We start from the raw sequence: 24344 nt of genomic DNA on the forward strand, positions 1-24344 counted from the left end.
CAACTAATCTTTGACAAGGGTGCCAAGAACACACAATGGGGAAAGGATAGCCTCTTCGATAAATGCTTTTGGGAAAATTGAATATCCACATGCAAAAGAATGAAACTGAACACTTATACCACTCACAAAAATAAACTCAAAATGCATTGAAGACTTACAGTCCTAAAACCATAAAACTCCTAGAAGAAAACAGGGATAAAGCTTCATGACATTGGTTTTGGCAGTGATTTCATGGAAATGACACTAAAAGCACAGGCAACAAAAGCAAAACTAGACAAGTGGGACTACATCAATCTAAAAAGCTTCTGCACAGCAAAGGGAATAATCAACAGGGTAAAAAAGCAAACTACAGAGTAGGAGAAAAATATTTGCAAACCGTATATCTAATAATGGGTTAATATCTAAAATATATAAGGAACTCAAACAACTCAATAGCAAAAAAAATAATAATAATAACCCAATTTAAAATGGGCAAAGGATCTGAATATACAAAGGACCAGTAGGTACATGAAAAGGTGTGACAAGAGATAACAAGTGTTGGCAATGATGTGGAGAAAAGGGAACCCTTGTACACTGTTGGTGGGAATATAAATTGGTATAGCCATTATAGAAAACATTATGGAGGTTCCTCAAAAACAGTAAAAACAGAACCACCATATGATCCAACGATCCCACTTCTGGGAATATATCTGAAGGAAACGAAATCAGTATTTCATAGAGATATCTGCACTCCAACATTCATTGCAGCATTATCTACAATAGCTAAGATATGGAAATAACCTAAGTGCCCACTGACAGATAAATGGATAAAGAAAGTGCCATGACAACATGGATGAACCTGCAGGGCATTATGCTAATTGAAACAAGCCAGACAAAGAAGGACAAATACTGCCTGGTATCATTTATATGTGGAATCTAAAAATAAAAGTCAAACTCATAGAAACAGAGAGTAGAATGGTCATTGACAGAGGATAGGGGGTGGGGGAAATGGAATGTTGGCCAAGGGGTTCAAACCTTCAGTTATAAGATAAATGAGTTCTGAGGATCTAATGTACAGCATTGTGACTATAGTTAATAATACTGTATTGCATACTTAAAATTTGCTGAGAGAGTAGATCTTAAGGGTTCTCACCAAAAAAGCATACATGTTTCAAATCATCACATTGTACACTTTAAATATGTACAATTTTACTTGCCAATCATATCTCAATAAAGCTGGGGGAAAAATTAAGGGTTTTTTTCTTAGCATCTACATCCAACAACTGCCAGCACCACCTACTCCCCTCACACTTCACACACACACACTCACAATCTCTAGATCAAGTGGCAAAGTATCTATCCTTCCATCCATCTATCCATTGATGTAAAAAAGCAAAATTTATATCACTTTGTAGACAGTATAGCAAAAAATGTTAAGGGCTAGGAAGAGGGAAAATGAGAAGTAATAAATGTTAAGGCAGTCATATTGGGAATAGAGGCTCTAAGAAAATCCTTCCTTATTTTTAGGTTGCTCCTCATTCAGCTCTCAGTTTAAATAAATAAATATTTAATACAATATATAATTAATATTATAGTATATAATTAATAAATATAATATATAAAATTCATATTACATTTTATAAATGTAATATAAAAGTAATACATATATAAATTACATTACTATGCAATATATACTATAAAATATTATTACAGACGGCAATGCTTGAACTGTTTGGTTTTTGTCCCTGTCACTGATGGTACCTGGGAACAAATGTACAAACTACAGGGCAATGAGAGAAATGAAATTTTGAGCTGAAGAAAGAAACCAAATTCAGAAAGCAAAGATTCATATAAACTTAAAATATGAAAAAAAAATCTCCATGAGGAATATAAAACAGGTTCACACTGCTCATTAGAAAGAACATGATGAGCTCTAGCAGAGACATGAAGAAAACTGTAAGGATTTTATGGGAGGAAAATGGAAGAAGAATGGAGGGATGGAAGATAGAGTAGAATGGTACCAGAAGGAAGTATAATTTGTGTTGAGCCTCAAAGAATAGGCCAGGTTTAGTCAGGTAGATAGGACTAAGAAGGTGTTGAAAGAAGATGATGAACAAAGCACTGGGTATGTTCAGGAAATTGTGAATTGTCACTTTTGGGGCTTACTGTGTATGGCAGGGGTTATGGACATGGGTTCTCAAAAGAGGCTTTCTGGATTAACATCCTAGCTCTACCAGTTACTAGCTGTGAGACTTTGTGTAAATCATTTAGAATTCCACATGCTTCATTTTCCTCCTCTGCAAAATGGGGAAGAACAATAGGAATTTATATGGTTGCTGTATGGATTAAATAAGATAATACATGTTAAGTGACTTAGAACAGCGTCTGGCATCCAGTAAGTGTACAACGAATGTCAGCCTTTTTTTTTTTTTTTTTTGGAGGAAGTGCAAAGGAAGTATCCAGGATTTAAGGCTAGGAGAGAAGGTAGAAGCCATATTATGGAGAACTTGGGTTGCCAAACTTGAGGAGTTGGTACTTAAATCAAAATGAAGACAGTTTTGAATAATAGAGTGCCATAAAGGCAGAGTACTTGTTGTCAATTTGTGGTAGGAGATTTTTACAACTCTAGCTGCCTGACAGTGCAAAGGGCTGGCTTGTGAGAGAGTTTTTACCATCAACAGAAGGGTTCAAGCACAGCCTGGTCAACCAAAGTCAAGGGTGTCATAAATGGTAGTCAGGCAGTGGGTCAGTGTTGGCCAACTTGAAAGGCCTCTAAGATTCCTTTCAACTGTAAGTTGATTTCAGATAAAGATGCTAGGAACAATATGGAGGAGAGTTTTATGCAAGACTAAGCATGGAGCCAGAGCAACTGTTCAAGCGAGAGAGGGCAGTACAAGAGAGTCAATGGCGGGTTTGCTGCTCTAGAATATCAGAGCTGGAAAGAATGGCAAAGATCAACCAGCCAGTTCAGCTTCTTCACTGTACAGACAAGGAAATTAAAATTCTCAGATAGAGGAAGTGGGTAAATTTTAAAGGGGTAAGCCTAGAGGCGGGGAAGCCAGCCAGGAATCCAGAAATCCAGAAATAAATAAGGGCTTGGAAGAGAGTGGGAGTAGCAGGATTTGAAAGGTAGGGAGTAGATATGAGGGCTATTTTGAAGGAAGAAGGACTGACAGCATGTGATGATTGATTGGATATAGAGGATGAATAAGCAGTGACTCCAAGATTTCAGTGCTGGCTGAGTGGGAGGCAGGAGGCCAAGGACAGAGCCTGTTTGGCAAGGGGAAGATAACAAGTTCCGTTTTTGATATATTGGGGTTTGAGATAAAAAAAAAGAGACAAGTTATTCAAGTAGACACTGTCCATCAGACAGTTGAAGAGTTTTTTGTTTATCACTTCCCCTGTCCCAGTGTGAGAGGCATCATGGGCATTGGGAAGAAAGGCACTCTAAAATCTGAATTTTGAATACCAGCTCTGCCACTTACAGGTCCAATGGATTTTGGAAACTCTCTCAGCCTCAATTTCTGCCTCTTAGAATAGGGACACTACTAAGTACATATCAAACACCATATTGTTTAATCCTGAGAGTCTAATTCACATATTTAAAAACTTTCCAGGAAAGCTTGGGAATGACTGGTCTGTGTGACCTGCCTCTTCTCCAATGCTATGGCACACAGAACATGGGCAGAGGAATAGTTAATATTGGTATTAGAAAGAGAACGTGAGGCACAAAAAGAGGATTTGACACAAAATTCCAAAGTATAGTGGGACAAGCATAGGATTTGGGGTCAGGCCAAGCTGGGTTCAAAGCACAGCTGTACCACTTATTGGCTTTGTTACCTTGAGAATGTTGTTTGGCCTCTCTGAGCCTCTTTTTTTTTATCTGTAAAATAGGAATCCTATCAATTTACAGTAGTGATAAGATTAGAGATTATGCACATAAAATTCCCAGAATGTAATTGGCAGTTAATCAATGGTAGCTTTGATCATCCCCATCCCAGAGTTGACTCCCAAGCACATGAAAATAGTGATGCCAATTTCCTACTGTGTACTTCCATTCTCTTGCTCCTTCGAATCAGCCCTCAAAAAATAAAAGCACATCAGCTATCCCTTTGATTTTTCACACACCTATGAGGTCACCCAAAGCATTCCCTTCTGCCCTTTGAACTTTTAATTCATTCTCAAATGATTTACCGCCTGCCTAGCCTCCAAATGACCATGCTAGCAGTCGTGTCCTTCCTCTCTGAGGCTCTGTCCTTTTGATAACAACAGTGCCCCTGATGGGGTTAACATTCCCACACTCTAAGAGCACCCTCCCAAAACAAAATTGTCAACTTCAGAAGGACCTTAATGGGAACAGCAGTGAGGAGCAAGCTAACATTCTGTTTCTCCACCAGCGCCTGCAAAGACTGAATTATCTCCTCTAAGACTTTCTCAGATTGCTGTACTCCTTGCAAACTTACTATGCGATCCTGATGAGGATAAACATTTCCCTGGGGTCTCTTTCGAGGCCTGTTCCTAAAGTTTGCTCCAGCAATCAAACTCTCTAGCACTAGTCTGGGCAGGAACAAATTAAGAGAAGACCCCACAGTGTATCTTAAACTGTCACAGTACTGCCAGTGTGAGTTTTGATGTGTTTCCTTTAGTGCTCTGACATAACCTAACTGACTTCCACAGATACAGCCGCCAATTAGATGAGACCCCCATTAGGAAGGGGGACGAAGAAGGTTCCTTTTGGCCTTTTTCAGCATTCTCAGCTTTGAGTAAAACAGTGAGAAAAGGAATGTCATGGTCAAATAATAAGGACACTTAAGGCACTGGGTATAAATACCAGACGGTGACTCACATCCAAGGCTAGTCAGAACACGTTAGGGCTCGCTTAAGCAAAAGTGAAAACACACACACACACACAGAGTAGGTTCACATTGCTTCAGCTGAAGCAATGAAACACTTGAATCAGGCAGAAGCCTCACACTCTGCCCTCCCTGAACACAGCAACAAGAGGGGTGGCTGCTGTTTTAAGAGTCTCGTAGCAACGCTTCCCAACAGCAAGGGAATGCTGTAATCATCAGCCAGCAGGCCTCTCCCACATGCAAGCCTCAGGAACACAGCTCACGCACAGGAGTTGCAGCAGCAAGAAACCCAACCACTGCAAACGCAACTAGAGGCAGCTCTTGGACAAGCAGGTAGATGACCCTAGCCTCCACTGCCGCCCTCTCCCCTCTCATCCAGGGTTGCACCTGGGATCCCTCTCCGTGTCCACCTGTACCACTACTTCCTTCTATTCATTCCCTCTGTCCCAAGCTCGTATGTGTCTGTCATTCAAGGCTCACCCCACTTACTAGGTTTCTCAGAAAGACTGGAAAACTCGGCTAGTATATCCAGCTCTTCAAGTCATATTCGCTTTCTCATTTGTAATGGGGAGAAGAAAGGGGGACGTGACCAGTTACTGAGTACAAAAGTTTTGCTTGACTCTTCCAGCAAACCATTATGGAGAATCTGCTCTGTTCTGTGCTGAGGATAGTAAAGATACGGAAGACACAGCCATTGTCCTCTAGAAGATTTTGGTCCAGCAAACCAGACACAGGGCAGTCAAAGTCCCCAAAAATTTCTACTGGAAAATCAGAAGTCCAGCATTCCAAAAAGGGAGAGATTACATCCACCAGGAGCAGACTGAGATGATGCGCTTGGGGCATAGAGTAGGGCTTGAAGGTTAGGCCCAAGTGGGAGGGGAGGGGAGAAGGAAGCAGGCCTTCTGAGTCGGCAATATGAAGCCGAGCCACTCAAGGAACATCGCAATGGGAAATTTGGAGGACAGAACTTCCCAGGTGTGTTGGTGGGGGGAGTGGAGAGGAAAACACTCTGCCTTAGAATCTGGGTCCTAGAAGGAATGCTAGAAAGTAAGACTCGAGCCCAGTGGACAATGGTCCCTACACCAGGCTAAAGTAGTTTGGGCTCTATTTTGGAGGTAGCAGGGAAATATTAAATAATTTTAAGTGGAAGGGGGGATGATCAAAGGGAGGGAAACCATTGAAGAGGCCACTACAATAGTGTAGTTGTTCCAGAAGGAGGCTTCTTCCTGCCTGTCCCAGCTCTTGCAGGATCCTCCTTCAAAGCTGCCTTCTCTGTCTGAGCTCACAATTTCAGAGCTCATTACTATGCATCTCTTTTAAGCTGAGTGAGATATCAATGACATTTCTTATTCTGAATGAGACTCCTAACATTGTACTGAAGTTGGGTCAGGGACTTAAGAAAAAAGTAGAAGCTTCATCCCAAACTCCCGGTTTAGAAGAAAGGAACTACGATACATCATTTCCATTTCTGTAATAGCATCGGTTGGCTTGGCCCCTGGTCTCTTCTAAGATCCCAACAGAGGAGCTGGAGGGGAAAGGGAGAAGGGAGAGAGAGGGAGGGGGGAGGCAGGAGAGGGAGGGAGGGGGGAGGGAGGGGGGAGAGAGAGAGAGGTGCCAACATAAGTCAAAACCTGATTGTCAAGTGCTTTTCTGGGGCCTGTTCCAGATCACTGTCACTTACAGGCTTAGACTAGAGCTCAGCCCTAAATTAGGGCTCTAACCTAGAAGCTGGGGTGGGAGGTGGAAGGGCCCCACCTGGGTCTTAGCAGTGGGAATTAACTCTCCCTGATCCTTAATTCTTTTGGCTTTTATTAGTGGCTGGAAGGGGAGAAGGATGAAACCTGAACCCTAATGCAGCTGAGAAGGGCTAAGAGCCAAAACCTTCCTTAAGCAGATACAATATGTGCAGGGCCTGGGCAGGTTTCAGAACACTGCACATTTCTCCAGCCAAAGGCATGGGAAAACATGAAAATTACATATTTAACCCTTTACATCCAGAGAGGGAGAGTATCATCCTCCCACCAGCGCTCACACAGCAGAGACAAACTGGCAAGCTGGCTCTTGCAAAAGCCCCAGCACTTGGTGCTTTGTGACCACCTAGAGGGGTGGGATAGGGAGGGTGGGAGGGAGACACAAGAGGGAGGAGATATGGGGATATATGTATATGTATAGCTGATTCACTTTGTTATACAGCAGAAACTAACACACCATTGTAAAGCAATTATACTCCAATAAAGATGTTTAAAAGAAAAAAGCCCAAGCACTTGGGTAAGCCTTTTTCACAAAAATACCCCCAGCAGCTAGATACTCAAATCAGTTTCAAATATAAATTACAAGCTATTTCACCTGGTCAGAGTTAGGTAAAAGGAACCCATGTGCCCACTAGATTTTTAGCATGAAATGAGTTTTGTCTACGAGGAGGGAGGGAGTGAAGAGACCAAGTTCCATGGCACAAGCATCTTTACAACATTCTGAATTTCAGTTTTTCACCATGCAGAAAAGCATGTGATGCTGTACAAAAATAAGTAATGGATCTAGAAAGCAAATCTAAGAAGGATGGAGGTAGGAAAGTTAACCTTTCCTGAGAATTTTCTGTAAGTATACAGGACATCCAGTCTAGGGTTTGGGTCAGATAATGACTCCAAATGTGCAGAAGTCTCTTAATAATTAAGTGATGTTTTCCAGCCAGATTTGCAGCCAATGAATTTGTGAAGTAAATCCCTATTTCCTTTTTTTAATTAATTTTTATTGGAGTATAGTTGCTTTACAATGTTGTGTTAGTTTCTTTTTTATTTTAATATAAAGCTCAGGATGAAAGTACGGTGAGGACACCACTGAAAACAATTAAATCATATTTGCAAGTTTAACAATGCTTTTTCAAAGGTCACATTTTAAGAACCAATGCTACTGCAGAAATATGAACAATGATATTCACAGATTAATAATACTCCCCCATGCAGAGAGCATAAAACTACTAACAACAAAAATGCAATCCAGACTTGAAACTCCAGTGGAGTTTGCCTTACGAAGCCTCCACATTTTACTTTCCATATAGCGAAAACAATCCTTAAATATCTTGGCAAGACAACTGATGTTTTTTAACAGCCTCGAATCTTTTAACATTTCCAGCTTCATGTCTGAACTTTGGCGTTCTGACAGCTTCTTCTATTTTTTGTTTGTTTGATTTTTGGACTTCCCCATCACTTGAAAGTACTAAGTTAGGCAGAAAGAACTTCAGCCAGTAATACCTCAGGTGACTAGGCAGCCTGCAGATTGGAGGAGATAGCAAGACCAAACTATGACCAGAAAAGCCCATTAAATAACAATGCAGGCCTGTTCCAATGTCTGTTGGGGCATGAGATTGTCTGGCAATTAAGTCATTTCCACAACAATCAGCAGATTAGTAAATCATCTGTGTTAACCATTATGTTCCTAAAATAATTATTTGTCGTTTTAACTGACCAGTGGCCTTAAATAAATTTTTTTCTTTTTCTGAACTGCCTATGGAACTCCTTTCCCTGATGGTCCTATGGTCTCAGAAGATCCAAAACTGAACTAAACCTGGTTAGCCCTCCCAATCTCCGTCACCACCTAGAGCCTTCTAGATGAGAAATACTGGATTCATCTCTAACTCCTGCCTCTCCCTCATTTCTTCAGATCCAAATGGTGTACATTACCACAACCTCTGGCAACTTGCTAATGTGTTAAAAACAGTCAGCACGTTGCCAAGATGACTGATTCCTTTATAATGCCATCTCCAATTGTTCAGTATAGGTCTTTCCTTGTGTAAGCAGTTATATGGCTGGTACTGTGTTAGATGCTTTATTTTTAATACTTTAACTCTAATCCTCCAAAAAACAACAAAATGGCTACATACTTCCAACCTGAATCCATTCTATAGCCCAATGTTCTAGGTTCTTCAGAATAACTGGCTCAAATCCATTCACCCTTATGTCTCATTACTCAAGCAGATCCTCACTGATCCACTTATCCAGCCACACAAGCAGTATCACATTGGGCAAGTTACCTAACCTCTCTATTCCTCAATTTCCTCATCTGTAAAATGGGATTGATAAAGGAGCTAATATGTGTTAAAATAGAAAACCAGTGCCTGGTCCAAGGTACGCACTATGAAAGTATTTTTAGAAAGCAAATAAAAGTGACATTTATGGGGCTTTGCACTGGTTTCACAGGCCATAGGAAGTATATCTCAGCTCCTAGAACAGGCACTCAATAAATTTAATGCATGAATTAATAAGTGAATAAATGAAGAAACCACACATACCTGGCCCTTGGGGAGCTCATACTCTTACTCATTTCACTGTGGGGGTGAACCAACTGGCCTGTCGCCTGAGTCCTTAGGACATGCAGCACTTGTACTAACTGGAATGAATGCCTTTCTTCCTCCCCAACCTACCTAAATCCTGTATAGCCCTCAAGGCCTAGCTTCAATTCTTCCTTTCTCCACAAAGCTCCCTAACCACATCAGCCTGCAATGAAATCTCTTCTCACTGAATAAATATTGCTCTTCCTCACAGACATAGAGATCAGACTTGCGGTTGCCAAGGAGGGGTCGGGGAGGGATGGATTGGGAGTTTGGGATCAGCAGATGCAAACTATTATATACAGAATGGATAAAAAACAAGGTCCTACTGTATAGCACAGGGATCTATATACAATATCCTGTGATAAACCATAATGGAAAAGAATATGAAGAGAATGTATGTATATGTATAACTGAATCACTTTGCTGTACAGCAGAAATTAACACATTGTAAATCAACTACACTTCAATAAATTTTTTAAAATGTTGCTCTTAGATCCTAGCCCATGGTTTCAGCACTTAAATTAAGGTTTTTGTTCCCCAGGCTTGCAGTAGTGCCTCTCTTCAACAAAACTGTCATTTCCAGGGAACAGGTCTTCCATGATGGCTATCTCTTGTATTCTCTAGTTTAGGGTAAGGCACTTTACAAAGTGTTCAACAAATGCGTGTTGACTGGTGGACTGATTGATTGATTGGAAGCTTAATTGAGAGCTCTTAGGTAGGAGCCAAACAAGGCTTAGCATAGCCTTTCAAATTGCTGTCTCTTCAAACATTAGCCAGAAATCATGTCTGGTCCTCCAACTTCTGCCAGGAGCAAACGTCACATTAAAGATGTCCTGCCATTTCATACAACTTCCAAAGATTTGGTAACTTCATACACTTAATTTTTTAAGTTCAGAATTCCCTTAAGAGCATTTCTGCTTAATAAGGGACACCTGTAGAATGCTTTTCCTTTCTTAAATCACATACACATCTAGTATTTATATGAGATAAAAGATAAAATCAATCTCTATCCCTACTGGGGAAAAAAATGCAAGTTTTATTATTTTCATTTTGCAAATGAGGAAATGGAGACACTGAGAGGAAAATGACATGCCCAGTCATACACAAATATTGAGCAGCAAAGCGAAGACTGAACTTCAGGTCTTCTGAATCCAAGCTTATACTTCTTACCCTGACTTGAGATTTAAAACAAAATAAAACAAAACAAAACCTTTCCTTTGACCCTGACCCCTGACTGGCATGTACTGGTAACAGTACCAATTTTTGCAGTAAGTTACATTTCTCTAATTTCTCTCATTCCCCACCCCCTGTTATATTCTTATCCAGTTCTTTTTCTCTCTCTGTTTCTTTCACCTATGTAAACATGGTAGCGTTGAAACAGTCTGGGATATGGAGTCAGACAGAAGTCAATTTGAATGCCAGCTCATCCATGGATGCCAGCTCATCCATGTTACTTAACTTCTCCTGAGCCTCAGTCCCCTCATCTGCACAATGGGGAGATCAATATCTACCTCAAAGAGTTACTGTAAAAATTAAGTAAGAATATATGTAAAACACCTACAAGTAGCAGTATTTACCACATAGCAGGTCCACTACCTCTCCTATCCTCCCATATCTACGCCTGGATCACGCATTTAGTTCAAGAGATTGCTGAGATCCAACCAAACGGCATTACCTCCATCCAATGAGGCACAACCACACAAGTGGAGTATCCAAGTCCCTGCCTGGTCCACTTTTCCTCCTGTTGCCTTGCTACTCCCTGATTACAATATTTAAATTAACACAGAGCTCCAAACTCTCAGTCAAGTCCTTCAAAGAACATAAGAGTCAAGAACTAATACTTACTCTCCCCTGAGTCTCCAAGATATCATCCCTCACCCTCTAAGTCAGAGATAATATGCCATCAAAAACTGCCTACCTGCAGAAGTTTTCAGAGGAGGTTTTACTTAAATCAAACACAAATGAAAAGAAATGGAAAGCAGCAAGGCAGCCCAACAAAGACAAGGCTTTAGCTTGTCATGTTCTCATAAGCAAAGATGGGGCAGCAGCCATGAGACTCTAACCCCTTTCCAGAATAACTAGTTGAACGAGCTTTCCTCCCAGGTCTACCTCATCTCACCCCCAACCCCCTCCCCCAAAAGAAAAATCAATTTCTGATGGACCATGAAAGGCAGTACAGGAGAACCATTCAAAACTTCCCTGCCAGAGGCTCAGGAAGAGAGAAGACCATACAGCTGGGAATCTGCTGAGTGGCGTTAGGGTGGGGGCCAGAAGACACCACAAAGGGTCTGTCCATCACTGGGCTTAACCCTTGATCCTGTCAAATTAGTCCCACCTCCCGCATTCCTCACAGATGTAACATTAAAAGACTTGAGTGAAAGTTAACAGACCATGCGGCACGCCGTCCCTGAGAACATACCAGGAAACAGCCACTTCTGGAAACATAGGAAGTAGGAGCGTGGAGAAAAGCTAAGCCCTGGAAGAACTGCCTGCTGTCAGTCAGCCTTTACACTTCCACAGCCTAGATCATGAGCGAAGATCCTGGAGCTCTTAGCATCCCGTCAATAAAGCAGAAGCTTGCCCCTCGGAGAGGCTGAGAAGAAACAGGAGGGTACAGAGAGGTGAAATAACATGCCAAGATTACTCAGCGAGTTGATAAGAGAATATCAGAAATGCGACAAAGGTCCAGTCCTCCACTGAAACAGGACAGAGAGAGACACAGTATGAGAAAAGTTCCCCCTGATCCAGCTACCAATTTGCTGAGAGTTTTCAAACTTTATCAACCTTAACTCTGTGAACTTCTCTCCCCCCACCTCCCCACACCGGAAGTATGGCTGAGCCAAGAGGGACAGAACTGGTACAGCAGACTAGAAGGGCCCACTGTACCAAAAAAAGAGAAACAACAACAACAACAAAAAGCTGGGTTTTGGACAGCGGGCAGGGAAGACAATGAATGAACCAAGAAGTAGTGACACTTGAATGAGACAGTCCCAAATGTAGGCCTCAAGCAACTTGGTGCTGGTGGGTGGGGGCTGGGAACCAAAGACTGGACATGAAAGAAAGGTAGCCTAGATGCATGGAAAATTTGTCTCTGTTGCTACCAGGCAGTGCTCATCCCATAGCATGGCGTAGTCACAGACTCGCACTGAAAGAGGAGGGAGTGGAGGTGAAGTCAATGGGGAGGAGTTAGTCTCTTTGAGAAACGAAGTCATCTTGATCTTTGCAATTTCAGTGCCCAGCCAGGATGGCTATGTGCCCAAGTAAACATGCCAGTGTGATGTGAGGAAGAACGAATCATCCCTTGCAAAACTAATGCCTCAGACAATCTTTCCACTTGGCCTGTTTACACTGGATAGGGCGAAGGGGTGTAAGGAGACAAACCTCTATCCCATTCCAGTCTTTGGAACACAGTCTTTAGCAGGGAAAAATTTATCTCAACTTGTTCATTAATGACTTAATTGAAGTCTGTCTGAAGCGGGTATTTCAGGGGAGCACCAGGAAACAAAATATTGCCTTCACAGAAACTGAGTGAAAGTGATCTAGGTACCAACATAAGTAATATAAAAGGGTCACTTGCTGATTACAAGATAAATCAGGTAAACCTGGAGTTCAGTTTCAGAGAGAAATTTAATGATGCATACACTGTATGTACACACAAATCTGGCCCCAGGATCAAGGATATGAGCACCTGGGCAGTGATAGTAGTAGAAACCCCAAACCCATCTACATCTATGTAACAGAGATATCTAGAGCACTTGTTGTCCCTGACTTATGGATTGTTTTCCAAGATAACCTTTTGTAAATACGCAGCTTGGAGCTTTAAATGCAGTTCCCTATAGACAGAATATTGTAAATGGTGGTTAGGTTCTGTAATTTCATCAGTGATACACTATAGATGAAAGAGGCCTCTCCAGAACTGTTCTGAACGTGGCCACCATCAATAACTGTGTCGGGGGACATATTTCCTAGACTTTAACTCTCTTCTCCAGGCCTCTCATCCTTCAGTGATAATGAAGATTAAGCTCCACTTCAATACACTCCCCGATCAGGGCTTCAGTAGCAAGAAAAGGTATTTGCCCAACTCAGGTGACAAACTGGTAGATGTGAGGGTGTGGGGGAGGGGAGAGACTGTCAGTGCAAGACCTCCAGAAGGAACGACTCTTGTGGGTATTCCAGGTACAAACAGAAGACCTCAGAACACAGGAATGGCAGCAACAATAGGAGATTTGCAGCCAGTGCCAGTGGCAATGTGCACAGAAATAAACATCTGACAGGGCTGCAGACTGCTGTGTCTAAATTCCTACCGAGGGGTTCCATAAGTTGGAGACTGCTTGTATGTCACATAGGGTCAGCATCTTCAATCTTGGAGACACCTATTTGTTCCAGAAGGGGAAAATTAAGTTCATAGAGGTTATTCCTACAATTTCCAAGCCAGCAGTTGGTTAAAAATCAAATCAATCTGATGTTCTAGAGGTCTGATTTTGACACTATTCGCCAACTGCCACTTCCTTCTTCTATTATACAAATTCCTTGTCTGTAACTCTGTAGAAATATATATGCTCCTGGAATTCATGGCTTATGCCTTCTCTATCATCTCCCTTAGAACACTTTTTCCAAGGCTGACCTGGGCTAGGGGCAGGGCTAGGGGCAATTTTAAATACATAGTGAGTGATGAGATATGCCCCTCCTAAATCTCGTATGTAGTTGTCCCAGGTGCCTAGGTAGAGGCCTTGGGCAGGTGTGGCTTAGCAGCAGCACAGATACTTCCACTAAAAGGCTTTGCTTGACACAGAGTCTTCGTATGGCATGGATGACAGAAAGAGCCAAAGTGGTCTTCAGCTGTATTATTTTAAAGCATGATCCTACCTAACTTTGGTCAGACTCTCAGTTACTGCATTCAGCTGTGGGCTCCCTAACTCAAGAGGAACATGGCCAGGCTGGAGTGCATCCAGAGTGGGAGGAGGCTGGATCTCAGATCCTGTAAGGAACAGCTGAAAGAGCTAAGGCTCTTTAGCCTAGAAAAATGAGACAAAGAGACACAGTCTTTGTCTTCAGACCTCCCAAAGGTTGTCCTAAGTAAGAGAAAGCATCTTGTTCTGTGTGGTCCCACAAGGCAGAGCTATAGGACCCATAGAGAATAGGTAGATGGAGAATGATTTCAGCTCGACCTGAGAAAAAGATGTCTACTACAGTCAAAACTTTTCAACACTGAAATGGACTGGCTAAGAAGGGAGTGAGCTCCCCCATGACCACAGGAGAACAAGCTCAGGGCTACTGCACATGGATCGGTTAAGATTAAGACCAGGTGACTTCCACAAGGCCTTCCTCACTCTGATAATCTGTGATTCCAGCCACCTCAAAGAACAGCATTCCGTTAGCAGGCCTGAGTTGAGTCTGCCCTTTGGTGAGGGGCGGGGAAGGAGGGTGCTTAGTGAGAGCAGCCCTTCACTTAATCTCTGCTGTTCTTCATTAACTTTTCTCAGACAGGTCAGCATATTTTTGTCCCCTGGTTCTGAAGAAGCCTAACTATAAAAATTCTGATGTTCCCTCCAGATAATCACTCCATAAACACCAACCTCAAATCTGAGTCTCCCTTTTCTCTTAAAAAAAAAAAATTCCTGGGAGGAGATGGAGGAGAGCAAGGGGCAAAATCATCTGAATTCTGTTTAAGAGACAACATTCAAGTGTCTTCCAGCTGGAGTTGAATTATTTTCTTTGAGGTTTTGGAGAAGGAAAAGCCTCTAATAGGCTTGGCCTTTTTTCATTTCAGGGAGCACATGTGTGGATTGCAATAGGTTACCAGGTGTATTGTGACAGCCCAGCAGGCCCCAAAGTAGTATGTACCCAAAGCTCAGCCAAGGGTTACCAGACATACCACCCACCCTCTTTGCCTTACTACCTCCCTCCAACCTTCTTTGTATTTCTCTGGATGGATTCCTACCCCATGTCCCCAAAAGCTTACTTTCTGAGAGAGGAGCATTTGGGGAACTGAGGTAGTAGACATCTTTGCTGATTCTAGAATCAGAGATGAGGAGGAGATTCATCTAAGTAACCAGGCTGGACTAAGCTCTCAAGAAGCACACCCCATGAAGGGTCCCTTTGTGAATGCCAAGCTCTGGCCTGGGGGTGGGCCCGGCCTGTAACATAACTAAGAAGGTTTCACAGAACTACCATTTCTCACATAACACTACCTCTGCACCCAACAAGAACTCAAAGTCACAGCCAAATCTACTGCCAGCCACAAGACAGCCTGAATCTGACTTTACCCATGTCCTCTTGAAATCTCAAATGCCTCTTTGTGTGCTTCTTCTAGAAATAAAGTCATAGTGGGGATGGGGGAGGGTATAAAAACAAAGAGCATGTCCTGCCATTTTCCTAGGCTAAGGATGGCACACAGAATTAGGGTTTGCCCAATTCATTTTCACATCACCTGTGCTAATAAAGATGGGCCAACGACCCTCATTTGGCAAATAGAATCTTGGGTCCAAAGAGGATAAAATAATATAGCAACATCAGTGGACACTAAGTGGAGGAGGTGAAGCTTCTTCCTCCTCCAGGCTACTGCCCCATCCCACCCTACTTTGTTCCAGGGCAGTAACTAGCATCCACTTCCTTCACTGTGCCAGATAGAGACCGCCACCAAAAACGGGCCAGGAAAAGGGCAAATATGTAGGGTGAGCCAGTTTCTGCAATGTCTTGTCCTTCTCCCCAATTTTCCTCCTTCTCCTTTTCCTGCATCCCCACATTGGTCTCCACCCTTTCTTTTCTCCACCCTCAGCCAACCTCAGGGCACATTTCCAAGAACTCAAAATGAGTATAGGAATCTTACACTACAGCTTAGCAACTCTCTCTCTCACACACGCACGCATGCACACACACCACAGGAGGATACAATTTGAATCTCTGAGGCCTCTGAGAGGCCCTATCTGATGCATAATCATTCGCGCCAGAACCTTGAAAAGGTCACCCACCCTCCAAAGTGGATCTTTTCCAGCGCATGGAGCCAACTTCATGGATGACTGTCTACGCTGTAGAGGGGGTAGAGGGGGACCCCTAGGTAGCAAATAGCCAAGTCTGATTAGAAGAGAATCTCCACTTCATCCAGACAGGCCCCCTGGGTCAACGAGGTAGATGCTAACCAAAGGAATCAATAACGCCAAGGGCATGGGCCCAATTCTCTAGTTGGTCACATTTCTTTGGGAACATCACACTGTATGGGGCAATCATAAACCATCCCTTAACACATAGGATAATCAATAATAATAGTTGTTTTTTTTTTAACATTTCTTCTTTTTTTGTCACTTAATTGTTAAGAGAAGGCTATACCAGTCTCCACAACTTCGGCAGCTGAATTCCCTACTTTCAGGGAAATCATAGGAGCCTATAGGAACTGATGATTTCCCCAACCTGATTATTTCCTGATCCAAAGGGTCCCCCATAACAAATATGAAATACACTTTCACACTCTATGCACTCTTCCCACTAATCATCTTTCCTCAAATTCCTCGACTCCCAAGATGCCTCCACCTGTTCCACAAGCTATCTCCAAGCATGTACACCACATCAGATCCAAATCGTTTTTGGTGTTTTTCCCCATGACACCAAAGAAGGTTCTCCAATATTTCTTACCATGGTTCTGGCACCTTACCTCTGTCTCTGCCTGACCTGAGATCATCACAAGTGATTTGGAGTCACCAAAACAGTCCTCTCCTACTCCCTGAGCCCAGACTCCACCAGGGAGTGTCTGCAACCCAGTGCTCACCTACTCTGGAAACACAAAGCTGGCATGCAAAAGGTCACTGGGGTGGGAGGCCGCCAAGACTGGATACATCCCTCAATGGTATTGCCCCATGCCCCTTCACAAACTGCAGTACTACCAGAAGAATTGAGAAACTCTCCAAGTAAAGGATGTGGAGAAAAGGGAACCCTTGTGCACTGTTGGTGGGAATGTAAATTGGTGCAGCCAATATGGAGAACAGTATGGAGATTCCTTTAAAAACTAAAAATAGAACTACCATATGAACCAGCAATTCCACTACTGGGTATAGAGCTGGAAAAAACAAAAACTCTAATTCGAAAAGATACATGCACCCCAATGTTCTTAGCAGCACTATTTACAATAGCCAAGTCATAGACACAACCCAAGATTCCATCAACAGGTGAATGGATAAAGATGTAATATATATATATATATATATATATATATATATACACACACACACAAACACATATATAGAATGGAATACTACTCAGCCATAAAAAAGAATGAAATATTGCCATTTGCAGCTACATGGATGGACCTAGACAGTATAATGCTTAGTGAAATAAGTCAGACAGAGAAAGACAAATACTGTATGATATCACTTTTATGTGGAATCTAAAAAATAATACAAATGAATCTATATACAAAACAGAAACAGACTGACAGACACAGAAAACAAACTTATGGTTACCAAAGGGGATAGGGAGAGGGGGAGGGACAAATTAGGAGTATGAGATTAACAGATACAAACTACTACACATAAAACAGATAAGCAACAAGGATTTACTGTATAGCACAGAGAATTATACCCAATATCTTGTAATAATCTATAATGGAATATAACCTGAATGAAAAAGAATCACTATGCTGTACACCTGAAACTAACACAAAAATGTAAATTAACTATACTTCAATAAAAATAATAATTAAAAAAAGAAACTCTCCAAGTGGTAGAAAATATAGATTTGGAGCCTACCACTGGCATAAAGGATTGGCTACCAGACTGTCATAGTCTTATTTAAAGACACCTAAGCCCAGGGAGGGCAAGTGATGCACCCAGGATCCTGGGGCTAGTGAGTGGCAGAGCAAGGATTAGAACCCAAGTTTTCAATCTGTCAATACAATTCTCTTTGTACACCCTTCCATCCCATCCCCACCAATGTGTACAGACTGAAGCTATTTTCAAAAAGAAATCTGTATTGTTCTGAAGCATAAGGGGAAACAAAACTAAGGTAGAAAAATTAATAGGGGATTAATGAACTATGCCACATACTGTCTTGGCAAGAAAAAAAATACAGGCAACCATTGCACCTTACAAAAATGCCATGGCCCCTTTATACAGTAATAGGGCTAGCCAGGTTATATATAGCTGGCTTTTACTGGAAGGAATCAAGCTATCTGGGATAGATGGGAGAAATGATGTTACCCCCTGCATATCCAAATGTGTGTAATAATGAGCCTTCATATATAATAGGGGTCAACTGTACATTCAGCAGAAAGGGAGTCATTAAAAGGCACCCTGCCTCTCAACACACGAGTCATTTCCTCAACAGCTTGGCCAAGGAAACCCTCATCTACCCTCAAATAATCCCCCAGCCAGACCACAAATTGTTGGCTGCCCCATACTTAGTAACACCCCCTTGCCATGTTCCTGCTGGCTCACAAAACAATCCAGGACCACAGCAGCAACCACTCTCTGGGGTGCTTCTCAGGATGGGTCAGCCCTGGGCAGGGGTGAAAAATGACCTCTCCAAGGCAGGCTGTCTGGGCAGACTGGAAAGTCTGTGGGCGGTGTCAGGAGAAAAAGAAAGGGGGGAACTGCCAGACCATGGAGGGCTGCATAGACAGTTCTGACCTTGGTGGAAAGAGCAGGGAGAGGAGGAGTTTGATTAGAAAAAATTCCTGAAGGCCAGGATTCCCCTCCTCAAAGGGGTTGTTTGAGAATGTTTAAAAAAAAAAAAAAGCTTATTACTCCCTCCGGATAATACTGGAGGGAAAGGGATAGTGACGTGTGTGGGGGGGAAGGAATGGCGTGACAGTGGGTGACAAAGCAATCTTAGGCTGGTTAGAAATACATGACTAGTATGGGGAAAGGGGGTGCTGGGTGAAGATCTGGGCTGGTTATTGGTGTTTGGGGAAGCTAAAGATCCCAGGTTTCCCTGACAGCCCCTCAAAGTTTTGCCTCAGGAGCTCAAGATGATTGGTACACCCCATGGCAACACCCCAGGATTGCTAAGAGTGTGGCCCCCAAGGCCTGAAGGACCCCCTACAAGTTAACCAGCAGCTCCGGTGCCTGGCGAAAGGGGCACAGGTTACGCGGGGTTGTGGCGGGGGCATTCGCCATCCCCTGCTGAGACGTGACCCACGTTAAGAAGCCAAAACAATAAAGTGATATTTGTTCCCCACAGAGAACCCACATCTTTTTATCTGCAGCCCAAACCCACGTCTTCCACCTCAACTGCAATTTGAGCGGGTTGGAAGGGGAAGGGCTTTTCAGATTTGAGCATTTCAGGGAAACAAAAACAAAAACAAAAAAAAACAACAGGATAAAGTTCGTGAAGTTCGCTCCCTTGGCCATCTGGCGCCTCAAGGTGAGTCGTCCAGCAAATCTCTCTTCCCAGTTACAGCCCCCGCGGCCCCCACCCGCTACACTCACCCCTACGGGGGGATGGCTTGCTCAGGGATTCTGTAGTGCTCGGGAGAGCTCCTCTACCCTGCCCTCAGCTGCAACTTGGCTCCCAGCAGACCACAGCCTCCTAAAACAAACAAACCCTGGCGGCGGCGGCGGCGGCGGCGGCGGCGGCGGCGGCGGCGGCGGCGGCGGCGGCGGCGGCGGCGGCGGCGGCGGCGGCGGCGGCGGCGGCGGCGGCGGCGGCGGCGGCGGCGGCGGCGGCGGCGGCGGCGGCGGCGGCGGCGGCGGCGGCGGCGGCGGCGGCGGCGGCGGCACAGCTGCGCTCCATGGCGCAAAAGTTTCCTCCACTCTCCTCAACGTGCAGGAAATCTCTCCAGCGCTGGGGCAGGACTCCGGCGGGAGGGAAAGGCCGAGCCCAAGCGGCAGTAGCAACGCCCCACCGGCTGAATGGATGTGCGCGCGTCCGGCCGTGGGAAGTGAGGCTGACGAAAGCCACCGATGCCTCATCTCTGTTCCCACACCGGACCCTCGCCCCGCAACCTGCCCGGGCGAGATGACCCGCCGGTCGATCCAGGGACCGACGCCTTGAAGAAATGTGCCAAGGCGCCTTGCCTGTCCCTTCAGCCAGTCGCTGTCCCGCAGAGGCACGGGAACTTCCAAGGAGGAACCCCCAACAGCCACCACTTCCTCCAGCTCCAACGGAGGGGAGCAGCCGCCCAGACACTGGGGAGCAGAATCGGCCCCCGAGCCCTCCCGAGGTGTCTGCGCGTGGGGCTCTAACCCGGGGCCGGCCGCATTCTCATCCAGCGCTCCCGCCACCCCGAAGGGGTGTCCGCGCCGGGGCTGGTGGCCAGACACCCCCCCACCAGTGCAGCTAATGCTTCACGTCGGGGATTTCATCCCCAGCACCAAACAAGTTTCAAAGTTGGTCTGAGGGCCGCGTCCCGCGGCAGCCTGCGCACCCGCTCGCCCATTCAAAGTTGGGCACCGCTGGGACAGCCGCCAGTTCTTACCTTAGACACTGTGAGCGGTTCGCAGTGTTCCAGACCCCCCTTAAGGGTGAAGCCCCAGGGCGCCCCCCCTTGCAGCTGCACAGGGACGTACTGGAAGGACCCAGGCCGGTTCTCCATCCTCCGCTCGGCTCAGGGCCGCGGGGCTCCTTTTCCGCGGGGGCTACGTTGCCTCCGCCCCCAGCGGCTCCACCACCATAGCCCTCCAGCGCTACGCCACCCCGCACCGCCCTGCTCCGCCTACTCTCCTGGCTGGAGACGCTCGGGCAGCGAGCGAGCGCAAGGAGGAAATGACACGGAGCTGGAGAGAGGGGGAGAGAGGGGGGGAAAGGAGAAGGAAGAAAAAAAAGAAAAGAAAAGAAAGAAGGAGAGGCGGAGGGATATCGCGTAATGGACAAGAAAACGGAGCAATGGGGAGGGGCAGTCACTAGGACCTCGCCTATAGGATCGCTGGGGAGTGGGAGCAAGGCGAGGCTTCACATCAATTGTTACATTGTTTCATTCAAGCAGGCCCCCCTCTTCGGTTCTCTTCCTAACTGCAGAGTTCCCCGCCCCTCCAGCCAGCCGAGGCGAGGGGAGGTGAAAGTCGTTAGTGTGGATGGCCCGCGTGGCTGAGTGGGCTGAAATGCTGGTTTCCGATTAGCGCGTTCATGTTTCTCTGACTGCCTTTTTCGTCTGAAGGTCCCGAGAACCGGGTCCTGGGAGGGTTACAAAGCTGCTAATTTGTGGACCTTGCCTAGGATGGAAAGTCAAGCAAGCAGGCCAGCGAACACAGTGGGGCTCTGTGTGTAGGCTGCTCTGTGTGTATGAGCTAGGTGTGTGGGGTCATTATGAAACATCGCCCCGGGGCATAGTTTAAGTAAAGAAGCACTTTGAGGATGCCCCCTGCCCAGGCTCAGCTGCACCCTGGCTCAGTGCTGGCGTCTATGGGTAGCACTGTGCTCATGTATGTTCCAGTCGTCTGGAGTTCCTGGCACGGCCTTGCACTTGCCCCACTGAGATGACCAAGCCAGGAATCAGCAAAGTTTATGACTAGCAGTATTGTTTTCACTCCTAAACAAACCTACAGGAAGGAGCATCCATTGATAAGCTGGCCAATTAACAATGTGGTGCCTTTTGGAAGAATCGGCTTTTAGACAGGGGCCAGAACGTCTCTGCTCATCTGTTCATGCTTGAGGTTGTAGTGTCTGAGCTGAGCTTTTAGAACAGACCAAACAAATACCCACACTAATAGTCCCCAAAAGTGAATTTGTTACTAAATCTTGGGCTGATTTCTCAGTCTTGACCTGGGCACGGTTACCACCCCTCTCTGAGGTGTTGTCTCTGGAGCCATATTCAGGCAGTGAGTGTTTAAAGAGCTTCCCAGTAGCGGGGAAAGTTTTGACAACTCAGTGGTGACTCCACAGAACCCCTCAATGCTCTATTGCCTGTTCCATCTCTTACCTTCTTCTTGTGCAGTTTCTTCTTCTTCGCCAAGAACACACACCATGACACCCTTACTTCCACAGTCAGCTTTCTGTAGACAAGGTTGTCACTCTTTGCTTCCATTTCCTCACCTGTCACAGCCTCTTCAACACACTTCAGCCTGTGTGTGCCCCTTCAGGCCACTGAAACTTCTCTCACAGGCTCTCCTCCCTCCCCCAATCCTTTCTTCTCCGCCTCCTGGACTGTCTGCATTATATGATGGTGACCTGACTTTTCTTTAATAAAACTGCAGTTTCGGTGTTTATAATCTGCTTTTTAAAAGTCCTTAGATATGTATAACTGATTCACTTTGCTGTACAGTAGAAACTAACACAACATTGTAAATCAACTATACTCCAACAAAAATATTTTTTTAAAAACAAAAAAAAGGAAAAAGTCTTTAGAGATGACTCACATGGGGAACCACCTTCAATCTTTTAGATTTTTAGACCTGCAAAAATCCTTTCAATCATGTTTATGTTTTGTTTGCATTTCTCCTACTAGAAAGCAAAAAATTTGAGAAAATGGCAGCTGTTTCTTGATTGCATGTCAACCTATGACATAACACTCATTTGTTCTGTCCCACCTTGAAACTGAGCTTTTTTTTTTTTCTTCATCTTCTTTTTGAGATAAGACTTCTATCTCCATGATTGTCACTTGGTAAAACTTAGCATGTTTCAGTTTCAGCATATAGAAATCTATAAAGTGCAGTTCACAGGATCTGTGGTCATCACTCAAGGTCTACTAGAATTATGTGTCTAGACTAGAGAAAAGAGACTGGGAAGCAGGAGACACACATGTGAGCCCTGGCCTTGTCACTAATTAGATGGGTGACCTTGGGCAAATCACTGAACTGTTTTCAGTCTCATTTTTTTTTCATCTGTAAACTTCAGCTAATAAGCCCTGACCTCCCTCCCTCCCAGGCCTGTTGAAGACTAAAATGAAATAATACATATGAAAACACTTTGGTAAGGAAAGAGTCAAATTCCTCACAACCTTATTATGAAAGCAAGCACTGAGCTAGCCTTTAACCAATCTATTTTCATTCCAAGACTTACTCCACACTGATGTCTTGTTGTACTCTTCAGTTTATCATTTCCATTATTATAGCAAAAGAACATAAATTACGTAGCCCCTGGTGCAAACAGCACATAAGTAGCCATTTTGAACATTGGATGGCTGGATAACCTTGCTTCTTTACTGATAAAAATTACTGCTAGTGGCAGGGATCTCATTCTTCCTTGGAAGTACAGTTAGTGGGAGAATGATTATGTAATGGAAAGGGTACAGGATAGGATGTGAGATGCCTGGATTTTAAGCTGGTTCTGCCATTAAATTGCTGTGTGATATTAAGTAGATCACTGCCCCTCTCTGTTAATGGAAAAGATTGAGCTACTTGATTTCTTAAGTTCCTCTACAATTTGAAAATTCTGGGACTACTTCCTGGCAAGTGGCTAAACATAGTTATATGTGCAAACAAAGCCTTAATGATGGAGATGAACCATGTGAAAATAAAGCAATAGAGAAGAGTCCAGGGGCGTATTTCTCTCCTCCTCTCACTCTCTCTCTCTCTCTCTCTCTCTCTCTCTGTGTGTGTCTGTGTGTGTGTGTGTGCAGCCAATGGACAAATGATAAATTCACTCTAAAGTATGTTAAATTGCCTGTGGGTAAAAAGGTGGAAAGTCCAGTAAGCAGGTAGAAATAGGAAACCGCATATCAAGAGAGGAATGGTGATTGGTAATACACATTTGGATTATAGTTGAAGCCATTTGGAGTGGATAATCTCATGCAGGGATATCAGAATGATAAGAAAATGGAGATTTAGATGAAACCTTGGATTATGCTAATATTTAAAATATTATGCTAGTATTTAAAAGTCAAGAAGGATCACAAAGGATCTAAAAAGGAGCCAACAGGGGAGGTGGGCAAAAGGTCCATCAGCAGAAACAGGGAGAGAGAAATTAAAAACAGGGTGTTTACTTCCACCTCATAAAAAAAAATCCTCACAGGAGTCTTTTCTCATTAGAAATCTATTGACCATTTTACCTTTATTGGTAGGAAGGAGATTGAAATAGCAGTCCTTCTTTGAACTTTTTTATTTTTTAACACAAATTTGAATTCAATTTTCCTCATAGTAGCACCTCTAGCTCCTTTCTGAATTAAGGACTCTTTTGAGAGTCTAGTGAAAGCTATGCACTCTCTCCCCCAGAAACTCCTAGAAAGCTATACATTATCACCCCATGTCGCATATAGTTTGGACTGAGGCTTAAAGACCCTAGCTTCAGAATCCTTACTCTAGTAAAAGATCAGATGTTTT

At 44.1% G+C, this 24344-nt stretch overlaps 1 protein-coding gene across 1 annotated transcript in view; it reads right to left on the reverse strand.

Moving 5' to 3' along the window:
* The window catches only part of SHROOM4 (shroom family member 4), a 217442-nt gene extending 196753 nt beyond the window's left edge, over positions 1 to 20689 (reverse strand). Inside the window, exon 1 of the mRNA XM_007450927.1 lies at positions 20567 to 20689. Coding sequence (XP_007450989.1) covers positions 20567 to 20683 — 117 coding nt within the window. The 5' untranslated portion in view covers positions 20684 to 20689. The remainder of the gene's footprint in view (positions 1 to 20566) is intronic.
* Positions 20690 to 24344: the final 3655 nt, after the last annotated feature.

The sequence above is a fragment of the Lipotes vexillifer genome, unplaced genomic scaffold, assembly GCF_000442215.2.
Source record: "Lipotes vexillifer unplaced genomic scaffold, Lipotes_vexillifer_v1.1 scaffold129, whole genome shotgun sequence".
In the NCBI taxonomy this organism is placed as follows: Eukaryota; Metazoa; Chordata; class Mammalia; order Artiodactyla; family Lipotidae; genus Lipotes; species Lipotes vexillifer.